The sequence below is a fragment of the Diadema antillarum genome, unplaced genomic scaffold (assembly GCF_040938485.1).
Source record: "Diadema antillarum isolate AM-2024a unplaced genomic scaffold, OU_Dant_1.0 scf00000042, whole genome shotgun sequence".
Lineage (NCBI taxonomy): Eukaryota > Metazoa > Echinodermata > Echinoidea > Diadematoida > Diadematidae > Diadema > Diadema antillarum.
Genome location: NW_027270931.1, coordinates 211,694 through 224,875, shown reverse-complemented (window position 1 = coordinate 224,875; position 13,182 = coordinate 211,694). Strand labels below are relative to the sequence as shown.

The window sequence follows — 13,182 nt, the reverse complement described above, 5'->3', positions numbered from 1 at the left end:
TCTTGTATATTATACTTTCCCATATCTTCTGCAGTAAAGAGAGTCAATACCTCTATTAAATTCAAGGAAATATCTCCTTTTTCCATTCTTTATTTTTTTTTACATTTGAAGAGAATGAAGATGAAGTCAAAATTTTACAATCACAAACTCACTTTGATCGGTGCATTGAACACTAAGCTCAACAATCTGCCAACTTCGGAATGGTCAAGATTTACGATTACAGGTATTGAGCACATTTTGATAATAGGTTGGGGTTTTTTTTCATTTCTGTTTTCTACAGAGATCTTCTCTCTAGGGATAAAAATACTTAACCCATTGAGGATGGACTTATTTTGCTACAATATGCATTTCCCATAGACACCTGCCCGAGTATTCTCGGGACTCGTCTTCAACGGGTAAATGAGCATCACTTCTGCTTGAAATAAGAGCATTCCCATCATTAGATAGATGATCTCATGGCTCACTAAGCTCAATCGTTTTATTGGGTCCAGCTAGAATTAAAGATTCATGATCACTGAACATCAACAATGCAATCTAACACAACCAAAATTGTCATCAAAGTGTGTAAAAAAAACTTAGCCAACCATTTAGGCCGACAAGCGCTTATCATTTAACCATGTGCATTACAGGAGACATCAAATCATTAAAGGCAAGTAAATCTGCAATGATACTCTATATCTAATTCTTTTCTTGTATGGCAAGATATTATTTATTGATTTGTCTTGATATTCAGATACTAATACTACCATTTGCACGGAAAATATTATTTTTGAGTGTTTTTTAGAACACATCAAACACCAAATTTTGGTATTGTTTCAAAAGATTGCACTGAAATGTGAAGCATCATATGCAAATTATCATCAAAATGCGTAACAAAAGATGAATGATCACTACAGGTTAAAATGATGGTCATGTCAAAAATGAAGATAACAGTATTGTTTATACCTTCTAAAGATAGAATATCACATCTAGTAGTAGACATGAACTATTTTTAGACATAAATTTTCCCAGTAACTGTTTGATGTATAGTTGTCAATGCACATGCACTATTAACAAGATGTGTAGTTATTTTTTTATGAAATGTCAACAACCTTTCGGTTGTCATGGTATCTTATGTACTGAAACAATGTTAGAATGCATCATTAGATATCAAAGTATTTTTTTTTTGATAAGCTATCACTACAATAACTGTTAAGACTCTGCTGCAGTCTGTAAAAAACTGTTGTTTCAATGAATGAATTTTTTTTTGTTCCCGCTAGGCCCTACATGAAGTTCAGAAAGTATATTCGAAAAAAATGAATATTCCATGTCATGTTACATGCATATCAAGCATTCCAATGATACATCTAAAACATACAATTATGGCAATTTGCAGCATTCCCCATATTTCACTATCAAAACCATACATTCAAGGAAAGTATGTCCTGTTGACATTGCCTTGTTATATACTCTAAATAAAGTTACTATTCTACCTTTCCCCCCTTTCTTTCTTTCTCCATGTTTTTTGAGTGACAAGAGCAAATATGCCCAAGGGATAGCCAACTAATTAACATTGATCCTTTCAAAGTTGTACAGTCTAGCACAGAGCGCATTCTTGTTCTAAACTGTGTTCACACGTGACTCACTTTATTGCTTTTCATAGATCGGGTATGCATTGTGAAGAGTTTAGAGTACAGTTTCACACTGAGGCCCGAATTCACGAAGGTGGTACAATTGAAACCATGGTTTAAACCATAGCTTTGTATGGGGCGCCAAGTGTCGCATGGCCTATTTCGTTACGAAATTAGTCATTTTGTTGATTTTGTCGACAAAATGTTAATTTCATTACAAAATGTTAACACATTACGTTGACGAAATTATCATTTTGTTAATGAAATGGTCATTTCATCGACGAAATGACTGATTTCGCAACGAAATAGGCCATGCGACACTTGGTGCCTCATACAAAAACTATGGTCTTTGTCTATGGTTTAAACCATGGTTTAAATTGTACCACGTTTGTGAATTCGGGCCAATGTGTTGCTTGAAGGTTTCACACTAGGTACAGGCCAATATATGCAATCCCTTTCCAACCCGAAGTGAAACAGGCACTGTTTCTGTATCAGTTTTGATGATTCCTTCTATGGTCTACATTGTTTAACAAAACAGAAACAATTTGAACCTACACAACCCTTGACACTATATGTGATTTGATGCACTGTGACGTAATATAGGCCTACATGCATGTCCCGACAAGTGGTTTTGATAATGATACATTTTGATAAAATACATTTATGAGAGAGTAGCCCGCAAAATTTAAAATTGTATAAGTTTTAGCACAGAAAGAGAATCTGATCTTTCATTAAAAAGAAATGAAACTTGACCATGCTTAGAACCCTTTAATTTATAATGATAATCGTGGACAATTCTCTTATTTTATTTGTGACTACATTGTAACATGACATTTCTCCCTCCCAGTGCCTCTCTTCCCCCTTTTTTTATTACTGTCACCTTTATTAACTGTCAAAGCACAGAGCTTGCCTACTGGCAGCTGGATGAGGGAGCCCTTTAATTTGTTCCCATTCAAATGGTCTGAAAGTTTCATGAAACAGGGGGGAGGCGAGTTACATTCAGACGTGGGTAAAAGGACATTTAATCTTTCCTTGAGAGAAACAGGATATGCTTTCCTGAATTCATTTCCACTGCTGTATATTTCTTGGATGTCACTTAGAAATCATTCTATTCATCCAATCCACCTGTTGGGGGCAGTGTGGGTTTTTCCACAGTTCTCTGAACCAATTTATGTTCCTGCAGAACACGCCCACTCCTTGGCTAGCCTGGGTATAATGTGCACGCTTGAACCAAAAGCTGCTAGATTTTACCGCTGTGAATTTCTCCCGGCAATGACCTTACCATACAAATCTAATGGGATCTAGTTACAGGTCTGTATCTTGGGTTGGGAGTCAATTGGTCTAACATCTGATGTAGTCAGCATTAAAGGACATATTATATCAAATGCACTGCATTCATTGTAAATTTGGAATGAAATTCCAAGTACTAAACGAGGGCTATGTCTCCCAATTAAAAGAATCTATAAGCAAATGCCTGGATTCCAGACTAATGAGATTATGCTGAGTGCACCAATTCTCTTCAACAAACATTAATTTTCTTCCCTTTTTGTTGAAAAAAAAAAAACTTTAAGATTTCACAAGTAAACGATGGGCAAAAGAAAGAAAACAAACACGCCAGCTGAAGCTAAGATCATTCCTTGCTGAGCATTCTGCAATCTCGGGACCAGAATTCCTGGAAATGTTGGCTCGGGGTTCAAAAAAATGTGGCGTATGCTGCGTGATGATCTAAACTCTTTCCACCGTCGAGACTGCCAGGCAGCACTGAGAAAAGAGATGGAAAACATGGCCCCCTTTTCAGGGTACGGGGTTCTTTCTCATCCTGCATGCAATATCACTTAATATGCTGTTCATCACGGCAGTTGCTCTCATTGCTGAAAAACACTTGGAAAATCCCCAAAACTATGCTTATAGTGCTTGAAATGAGTACATTTTACACATCCACACCCACGATAGTATGTTTGCGAGCGTACATCTAGTATTAAGAGAGTTTCTAACTGTTGACCAACTTTATATTTCCATCTACAATAGTCTGTACTGCAACGGATTCTGTGTAAATCAATTCCAAAAGAATAAAGTTGGGACAAGCTATCAAGGTCATGCATGTACGGTGTCCGTGTACTGCCACTGCAAAATCTACAGACCTATGCAACCCGTCAGTTTGATTCCCCAATTCCTAATCATGGCCTTTGTATGTAACATACATCTGACCATATTACTCCAGTTCTCCAATCCCTCCAATGGCTCCCCATACACTGTGCATCAACGTATCACCTTTAAAAGCCTTCTCATTGAGAAAGGCATGTAATAATCATGCCCCATCTTATATTTAAATCTCAAAGACTTGATTTCTCTCCACTCCTCCACGTCAATCCGTTTTCTTCATTCTTCCTCCATCTGCAAATTATCACATGGTCCCCGCACCGGTACCCGTTATGGCGATAGGGCTTTTTCTGTTACAACTACATTTCTCCATCACTTTGGAACAAACTCCCTCTTTATAATTGATGTTGCTGAAAGTGTTGATAAGTTCAAATCATTCCTGAGAATTCATCTATAATACTCAATCCTAATTTTTGTTGTTGTTGTTATATTATATTAACATAATGCTATATTTCAATTTCATATTTTTCCATATTAATGCGCTTAGAAATGTCAGTATTAAGCGCTATAATAAGTGTTATTTATTATTATTATCATTATTATCATTATTATTATTATTATTACCATTTGCGGTTAACATTTTGGTGTTAAGATACACTTTATTGTCTGAAGACTCTGATAGTCTTTACACATTTCACAAATGCTTTTCAAAATCATGATTACAAACAAGTTCTTTTATAAAGTCTTTGGCTGCGTTCATGAACTTTCCCGTGTTTAAAACACATTTGCAAATACCTTTTGGATCGCATTTCTCAAGTTGTTGTGTTTATCAACTCTGTCGTGAGTCCATTTTGGAGGCCTTGTCACTGCTCAGCTCCATTGCACAATTTGACCCGAGGAGCGGAGATGTCTAGTTGGCAGTGGTTCATTGGCATGGGCAGGTCTGAGCTGTAAATGCTTTTCAAAAACAACTTTGTGTTTATCAACTCTACACAGAAATGTGCTTCTGGCTCAAACAGGTACAGTACATTGTATGTGATTGCACTTTTTCAGAAGCACATTTCTAATCCTATAGTCAAAACAGCTTTGCGTCTATCAACTACCCAAAACTCTCTGAAAGTTGTTGGGAAACCTAAATTCTGCACCACAAATGAATTGATAAATCCACCCAAAATGCCTTCAACTAATACTATTAAATCTCTACTCACAGCTGGTTGTGTGCTTAAAACTGCCTTGACAGTGGATTTGACAAACTTTCTGTGAGTGCAAAGTGAACATATTTATGACTTCACAGTCAGGACTGGTTTTAGAGACTAGCCAATTACACGGGTACAGTTGTAGCTGTAACTGCCAGAAGTTGGCAGAAAAAAAAATCCCTTATGGCTTCAACAGTTGCACAAACTGTAGCAGGCACAGTTATTACATACATGTACACATGAGAACAGCAATGAAATCTCAACCTAGCATTTCTCCGGAGTTGACGGCCTTCATTCTGATGTGCACACAGAATTATGCTTGCCCATGAGAACAGGAAACATTTGGCACGATGAAGGTCTCACCTCTTCTCAAGGCCAGCACATAATCTAATAGGGAACATCTTCGCCACTCCTCAGCTCATCCATGCTCTACACTCACAAGTATCATACGATCAACAATATTGCATTTAGTTCTGTTGCTGCAGTGCTTCTAGTCTTATATTCAGACTCTAAATCTCCATCATAGACATACACATAATCGGTTGTTCTGCGTTGATCAATTTTTAGACCATATCACTATTTAAGGGCAGACAAGTCTTCTACAAGCACACATGGTCATATTTATGTGTGTTTTCTTTCATGAAAATTGGCTGAAACCTCTTCTGCATGATTTCCATTGGCATATCAATTGTGCAAAAAAGACAAATTATGAAATATCACAATAACACAAAAGTTCGAATCACACAGAGAGAAAAAAAAGGACACAGATTAGAAATACTTGCATTATTATCATTATCAACATTTTTTTAATGTAATATCATATATTGACATCTTTTAGATTGCAAACATTGACAAAATGGGGCATATGGTACACTTTGTTATTACAGTTCTCCTATTCCTGTACTACATGTATGCAACACACAATAAACAAACTGTAGTCTGAAAATAAGACTACATGAGCTCTATACAAAACTACAGGAAACAACTTCCTCTCTTACTGAGCACTTCAATGGAGGGTGACACCATTTTATACAAAGGTGAAATGAAAGGCATAAAGAAATGAACAAAGACATCATATCACATTGCCATTTTTCCTTGCTTCTGTTCTGAAATACCCTCAGTATTCTTAGTATTGTGTGCTATTATTTTCTTTTTTTTTTAAGAAGAGGTGACAAGGTTTGGCATTCAAACTATATGACAGGAAATGCTCGACAAGGAAAAAATAGAATCCCTCTACCTATCTCTCGTCAATAGGTGTTTATTTATACATCCGGCGGAATAACATGACTGGCAGTATGGTCACCTATATATTTCCAGTTTGGCAGAGACATTGAGATAAAAGGATATACCATTGGGTTAGATGTATTCTAGCCTCACTCAAAGACTTTTGCATAATTTGGTCCCAAGTTTAACGTGTTACTAATACAGCTTGCAAAGGAGCATTTTAAAATGATTTTGGTAATTTCAAAGAAAGACAGAGTGAAGTCATGGGAATTGATGATGTACACAATAAACTGAATTCATTCAATATACAAAAAGCATTTTATTCTATGTGCGATAATCTTTTTTTGAAACTAGACTTCAGTACTGCTTGACAATTTGATTGCTGACATAATTCATACTCATGAAAGGTTTTTTTTTGGTTCTCTCTGTCTTTACAAGTTTGACAGAAAACTTAACCCTTTCTGTGCCGGGGACTTTGGATGGTGTGTACAACACTATGGGGTATTCTGTGCCAATCATTACTCACAGCACACAAAGGCTTACCGATGATTTTTACAACTATATAATTGTTTATCAAACCAAGTTTGGCAAATCATAGTCTCGAGGTGTGTTAAAATTTGAGTTTTGCATAATCCTCAGCATGCATTTCAAACTGAATTGTTTGACATCATACTGTAGATCTCCCATTTTCTTGCACATAATTGATTTCAGAGCTGTACATATTAAAGTTAGAATGACAATCAAGGAGGTTTATGGCCCAGCTGTCCTATGAGAGCCTCTTGCACTTTAAAGGACAAGTTGATGAAAGTTAAAGGACAAGTTCACCTTCATAGACATGTGGGTTGAGTGAATGCAGCAATATTAGTAGAACACATCAGTGAGAGTTTGAGGAAAATTGGACAATCCGTTAAAAAGTTATGAATTTTTGAAGTTTCTGCTCAGTCACGGCTGGATGAAAAGACTACTATAGCTTGTGATGTCACATGAGTGCAACGGTATAAAGAAAGAATAAAGAAAATTCAACATATTTCCATTTTTCTCGCATAACAAAAGAACACTCGACTTCTCTCTTTCAGAAGGCAGGGGGAATGATATTACCCTTAACATACGTCAGTAGCACGTCAAAGAAATGTGCACTTTATTCAAAAAGTAAAGTTTTGTGAAATTCTCTTTTTATTTTCCTTATATAGTTGTACGCATGTGACATCATACACTGTAGTAGTCTTCTCTTCCAGCAGTGACTGCGCAGATACTTAAAATATTCGTAACTTTTAAATGGATTGTCCAATTTTCCTCAAACTTTCACTGATGTGTTCTACTAATATTGCTGCATTCTCTCAATCCTTATGTATATGAAGGTGGACTTGTCCTTTAATACTGGCTGACTAAGAGTTTCCTTAACTCTAGAAACACATTTTGAAATGTCTTTCACATTTGTAAAATTACAATATAAGTTCTCCTGAAAGAGTGAACCTCCCCTCCACCAATGCCACCCATTCTTTGACCTGACTTGCAAAGTTATCTGTGAAAAAGTTTTCAACAATGCATGTTGACTGACTGGATTCACACAACCCAGGCAAAATATTTGCAAAACACTTGGTGCTTCATTATCTAAACACAGTGCAGGAATGCAAAAGCAACACTGGCCAACTTGAGACCAGTGTTTTTTTTTTTCTTTCTTTCTTCTTCAGGTAAGGTTGCCCTCAAGACTTTTTTGTGTACATGCAAATAGGTGTACATCTGGTCAAATATGACACACTGTGTATACATAATTTGTTGGTTGGGGGATGTTAGTATCATTACTAACCCCTAGTGTAAGTTAAAATCATGGCTATCTCAAAGATTGAACTCAAAATGACCATGGATAGAAATACAGCAACTCCTGATACACACTGGTTATGAATGTGCAATGGAGATGGACATTACTGTCTGTTCCAGAGGGGTTTCCCCTGCCTATGAGCATATTTGCAGAAACTGCATGCCAGCATGATTGGCCAGGAAATGGAGGGCTGTAGAGCCCCTCTCCAAAGCTTCAAGAATGTTGCCTTTCGGGGTCAAACACCTCTTCAAATCACGGTAGGCCTAATCCTGGAGTACATCTACCTACAATGATCATAGCCCTTCACAGCCGTGTACCAGAATGCCTGGAGAAAAGAGGTCAAATATGCATCGAATGGAACTGGACACTAACCCCCACCCCCACCCCCCTTTCCTTGATCTAGTCTTATTCTACAGCTAATCCAAATTTGCACTTGACCACTGAAAAGTCACCTGACATCGACTGATGGCAGAATCTGACCTAAAGTTGTGTGACAGAGCAGGGAGCAAGAAGCAATCTTCAGCAAAGAGACGAAGTGTTGAAAACCCAATTCTACGATTTTCCTGGAAACCAACACTGATGGAACAGTTGACTCTTGCACATGTGTAGAGTCTTGACAAGAGGCTAGAGGGGGCACAAAAGGTCATCCCACTCTGTCACATGCAGAGAGAACTTCCTGTGTCATGGGTTCCATAAGACTGGTGTAACCGATTCACCCTGGGAATGTGAACTTCAAGCACTTCTTGATTAAACCAGAAATGTGACACCTTTCTCCCAATCTCATTCCCCCATCCCCTTCTCTCAATCCATACAAGTGATGACATGGATAAGATAAGGGTCACACGACAAAATGTGTCCCATCAATATCTCTACAACGTCACCCTTCATGTTCGCATCACATCCAACAGGCCATGTCATACTGACATTAATTAAAGAACACTAAGGGAACATGGGACAGTTGCTCTTGCTACAATGAGTGAATGTGGTATAATCATCCAATCAATTTTCTTGACAACATCTCAGAAATGTTTTTTAGAGGCCACAAGGGACTGGATTGTTTTTTGTACTGAATGCACTATACACATCACGTGTAAGCTGACTTTTACAAAATAGAGTAAAACCGGAAAAATGAAATAACAGAAGTTTCATTAATATCGAAGAAAAAAATGAAGTTTATACAGAGTTTTATATTTTTGCTAAATATATGCAAATTGGCAGTTCCAATGACATCATTATCTCAGAACTCTTCAATTGCCATGAACGCAAAAGAACCATTAAAATCATGTTTTCACATGTTGCCAATTTTGCAACTGCAAAGTCTCTCCCCCTTAAAGTCATAATTGCAAAATTCTCACAAGATACAGCTAATGGTCAGACACCTCAGTTTATTGTTGGCAAGCTAATAATTTCTGCAAAATACTAGTAACTGCCCAAAGGTCTTGACAGGATTCATCTAGACCTACTGTAAAAGTGGAAACTTTTGTGCAAGTACTTTTCTGCGCTCAGCTGGGCAAGATGAATTTTGTAAGTTTTTAATTCACAGAATCAAAACATTGAATAGTATTAGCAAGCAAAAATATTCATGAGTTTTCATTCTCACACTATTTTCTTGTGATGCAAAATGTGCAAATATTTTCCACTTTTACAAAATTTGTCTGGACTCACCTGTAAGGTTTGAAGCCATTGCATCATACTCCGATGGTTGTCCGCTGTTAGGATGTGCTCCTTCCCTCCACTCCTATACCGTCCAGAAAAGATGTTCCATGATGAGGTGGGAGAGACAAGAATGAAGAAAGACAGAGAAAAGACAGAAAGAGAGAGAGAGAGGGGAGAATGGTTTAAAATCCTCAGTGTGCTGAAACAATGATGCACGTGAACAGCCCCAAAAGTTCTGTCTCCTCCCCCCTTTTACTACACATAAACACGGTCCCTGCAGGAACGGAGTCGAGTAAACAGTAGAATGGACCTAGCCTGGAGCCTGTCACACGGCTAGAGCTACAAACGAGCTGAGATGAGTCAAACACAGACGGGGGAGACTCTACACGTCAGCTTTAATCGCGCGAGGAATTAGCCCCCGAGATCTGATCTTCGCCAATCAATGATAAACAAAGCAGCTATGTTAGTCATAGGGCTGTGTGTCATCCCCCTATCTCCAATGTTTATGATATTTTGGTCGTTGGCCGCCGGAGTCTGCTTCGGCAAACTGCAAGAAACCACGAAAAGAGTCCAAAAGGTCACTAGAAGATAATTGTAAGAGATGCCACAATCAGCCATTACACATGTCCGATTAGCGTAGTTTGAATAATCCCAACTCAAGGGCAGCTCCTGGAGCCGATCCACTTCAAAACTTTGATTCCTCAAAGCCCTAAGGGATGCTTTCAAGAATTACAACTTTTTTTTTCCATGTACGTCAAACAGTGCTTACAAACGGGTTCACATTCTCCTAGTAGCCAATGTCTGATTAATTATTTGAATACCTATCCTATTGCACCAGGTGCTGACCATGTTTTGAGCGTAACTGAAATACTTTTGATGTGTTTTTGAACATTACAATTACTCTTTGTTTTGAAAAAAAAATCTCTGTGGCTAGAAGAAAGATCCAATAGCCATATGGATTCATTTATATCTTTGTCTTCTCTGGTATTTTCACAAAGTGCACTAAAGATGGTACAATTGAAAAACAAAGTTGAGATTTGGTTCATTCATTATAATCTTTTGTAGTTATAAGTTTTGTATCATTTGAATATGATATACGTGTCCAATAGCCTGATCAATAATAATAATAATAATAATAATAATAATAATAATAATAATAATAATAATAATAATAATAACAACAATAATAATAATAACGATAATAATGATGATGATAATAATAATAATAATAATAATAATGATAATAATAATAATAATAATGATAATAGTAATAATGATAATAATGATAACAATGATAATAATAATATTGATAATAATAATAATAATAAAGATAATTATAACAATAATAACACCTGTTACTCAAAATATACACATGAAGCCCAAGTCCCGAGTATACTTGGGCAGGTGTCTATGGGAAATGCATGTTGTAGCAAAATCAAATCGTCCTCAATGGGTTAATGGAGAAATACAGATCCCTTTGTTGCCAGCATCCTGAATAATTGATACTAGTACATTGATATGCACAAAAGTTACCATGCTCTGTTATAAGCATGGAAATGAAACTGATACTCCATGAGGTTTGACTGATGATTACACAATCATCAAATCTTTTTACTACCCAGGTCAAGATGTTTTGTTGGTCTGCATTAAATTTAATACTGAATTGAACATGACTGAAGTCAATATCAGAGGAGAACCTTGCGGTGGATGACAGTGAATAATAAGTGCATGCTGCGAGTCCAGAGGCTGCAAGGTATTCTCTGCCGGGATTTTTTTTTCTCTTTTTTTTTTCTCTTTTTTTTTTCTCTTTTCACTGGTCCAGACTGGGACAAAAGTAGAAACGAACTTCCGAGACATTGCAATAAATTCGGCTCTCGCCACCTTCTCATCAAACGTCGCTGTCAGTTCATTGCCTGCCCCGCAATAAGATATGAAACGAACCACAAGATTTGGGTTTGTTTGTTTTTTTACATTCAGATTGTACGATCAGTTTCTTCATTTCCGAGGCCTTGTCGGAACAGGTATCGTTGGAAGCCTTAGTTTCCACAGGAAACACCATACAGATGATTATACATTGTACAGAACAACATAATTGTGATGCATAAGCTGGGTGGATGTAGCGCTGTATCAAATGTTTAGCTGTATGTGCTAATCAAATTCACAGAAGTTGGGCCACCTTTTGTCTAAAGTATAGGCCCTTATAATATACATACATATATATATATATATATATATATATATATATATATATATATATATATATATATATATATATATATACACACACACATATTGTTTATATACACCTGTTGTTTGTATGCCATTCCTATAGTTTTGTCTGCATAAAATCATCCTTCCCCACTTCCCTTTGACTGTAAACAAGCCTACACCTACAGTTATGAAATTCCAAAGAGCTCCATCTGAACAAATTCATGATGAATTCATCTACAAATCTTTCTTGACATAAACTGCAATCTGCAAAGGTAAAAATCAATCAAAAAAGGGCCTTCACCTGAGACAAGGAATTACTTGGTATCCAAACCCAGGAGAAGCTTGCAGCAAAACCCAAGTTGATGGCTTTGAAATATCCAGGCTATGCAAATTATTAGACATTTCACTTTCTTGTTGTAAAGATGACGAGGATATGGGTAAAGGGACGGTACAGTTTCAGTTGAGACAGGGCTTGAGGTTTCCACCATTTTTTTTTAATGAAGATTTTTAGAGATAATGAGAAACTTCTTATGGAATATGAAAGAGTATATAATTCTTAGAGGAATTCAAAGTTTATTTGATGATAATGTAAACATACTAGAGCAATTGATTAAGTCGGTGGGAAGATCATTCCAGAATTTAGGTCCGGTAGAATTAATTGTTTTTTTTTGAGCAAGGAGTGTGCGAGTACGTGGAAGGTGAAATGAATCTCTTTGTCTTATGGGGTAAGCATGGACGGCATAGTTTTTCTGAAACATATGGGTAAATACGTCAGGCAAGCCGTTGGCTGATAACTGAAACATAAATGTGCCTAAGTTGTATAAAAACAAGTCAGCAACCTTAAGGAGTCTGTTCTCAAAGAAAAAACAATTCGTGTGACAATAAAAATCGGCTAGATTAACTGAACGAATAGTCCGTTTTTGTAGTTCGAAAATTTTATCAATGTGTAATTTGGCACAGTTACCCCAGGCAAGTATACCGTAACTGAGATAGGGTAGAATAAGCGTTGAATATAAATTTTTAAAAATATACTTGGGAAAAAAATACTTTAGCTTATTCAAGATCCCAGTATTTCTCGAAAGCATCTTGGATAAATACTCTATGTGATATTTCCATGTTAATTCATGGTCAATATAAAGACCTAAAAATTTAGACGATTCAACTTGAGTCAAACAATCATTATTCATTTTTATTTTTAATGATGAATTCATATACACCTACAAATCTTTCCTGACATAAACTGCAATCTGTAAAGGTAAAAATCGATCAAAAAAGGGCCATCACCTGAGACAAGGAATTACTTGGTATCCAAACGCAGGAGAAGCTTGCAGCAAAACCCAAGTTGATGGCTTTGAATATCCAGGCT

General features: G+C 36.7%; 1 protein-coding gene across 1 annotated transcript in view; it reads right to left on the bottom strand.

Annotated features, from left to right (window-relative positions):
• The window catches only part of LOC139713064 (uncharacterized), a 141,296-nt gene that overhangs the window by 51,619 nt on the left and 76,495 nt on the right, over nucleotides 1-13,182 (bottom strand). Inside the window, exon 4 of the mRNA XM_071624829.1 lies at nucleotides 9,615-9,687. Within this exon, the coding sequence (XP_071480930.1) occupies nucleotides 9,615-9,687 (73 nt within the window). The remainder of the gene's footprint in view (nucleotides 1-9,614; nucleotides 9,688-13,182) is intronic.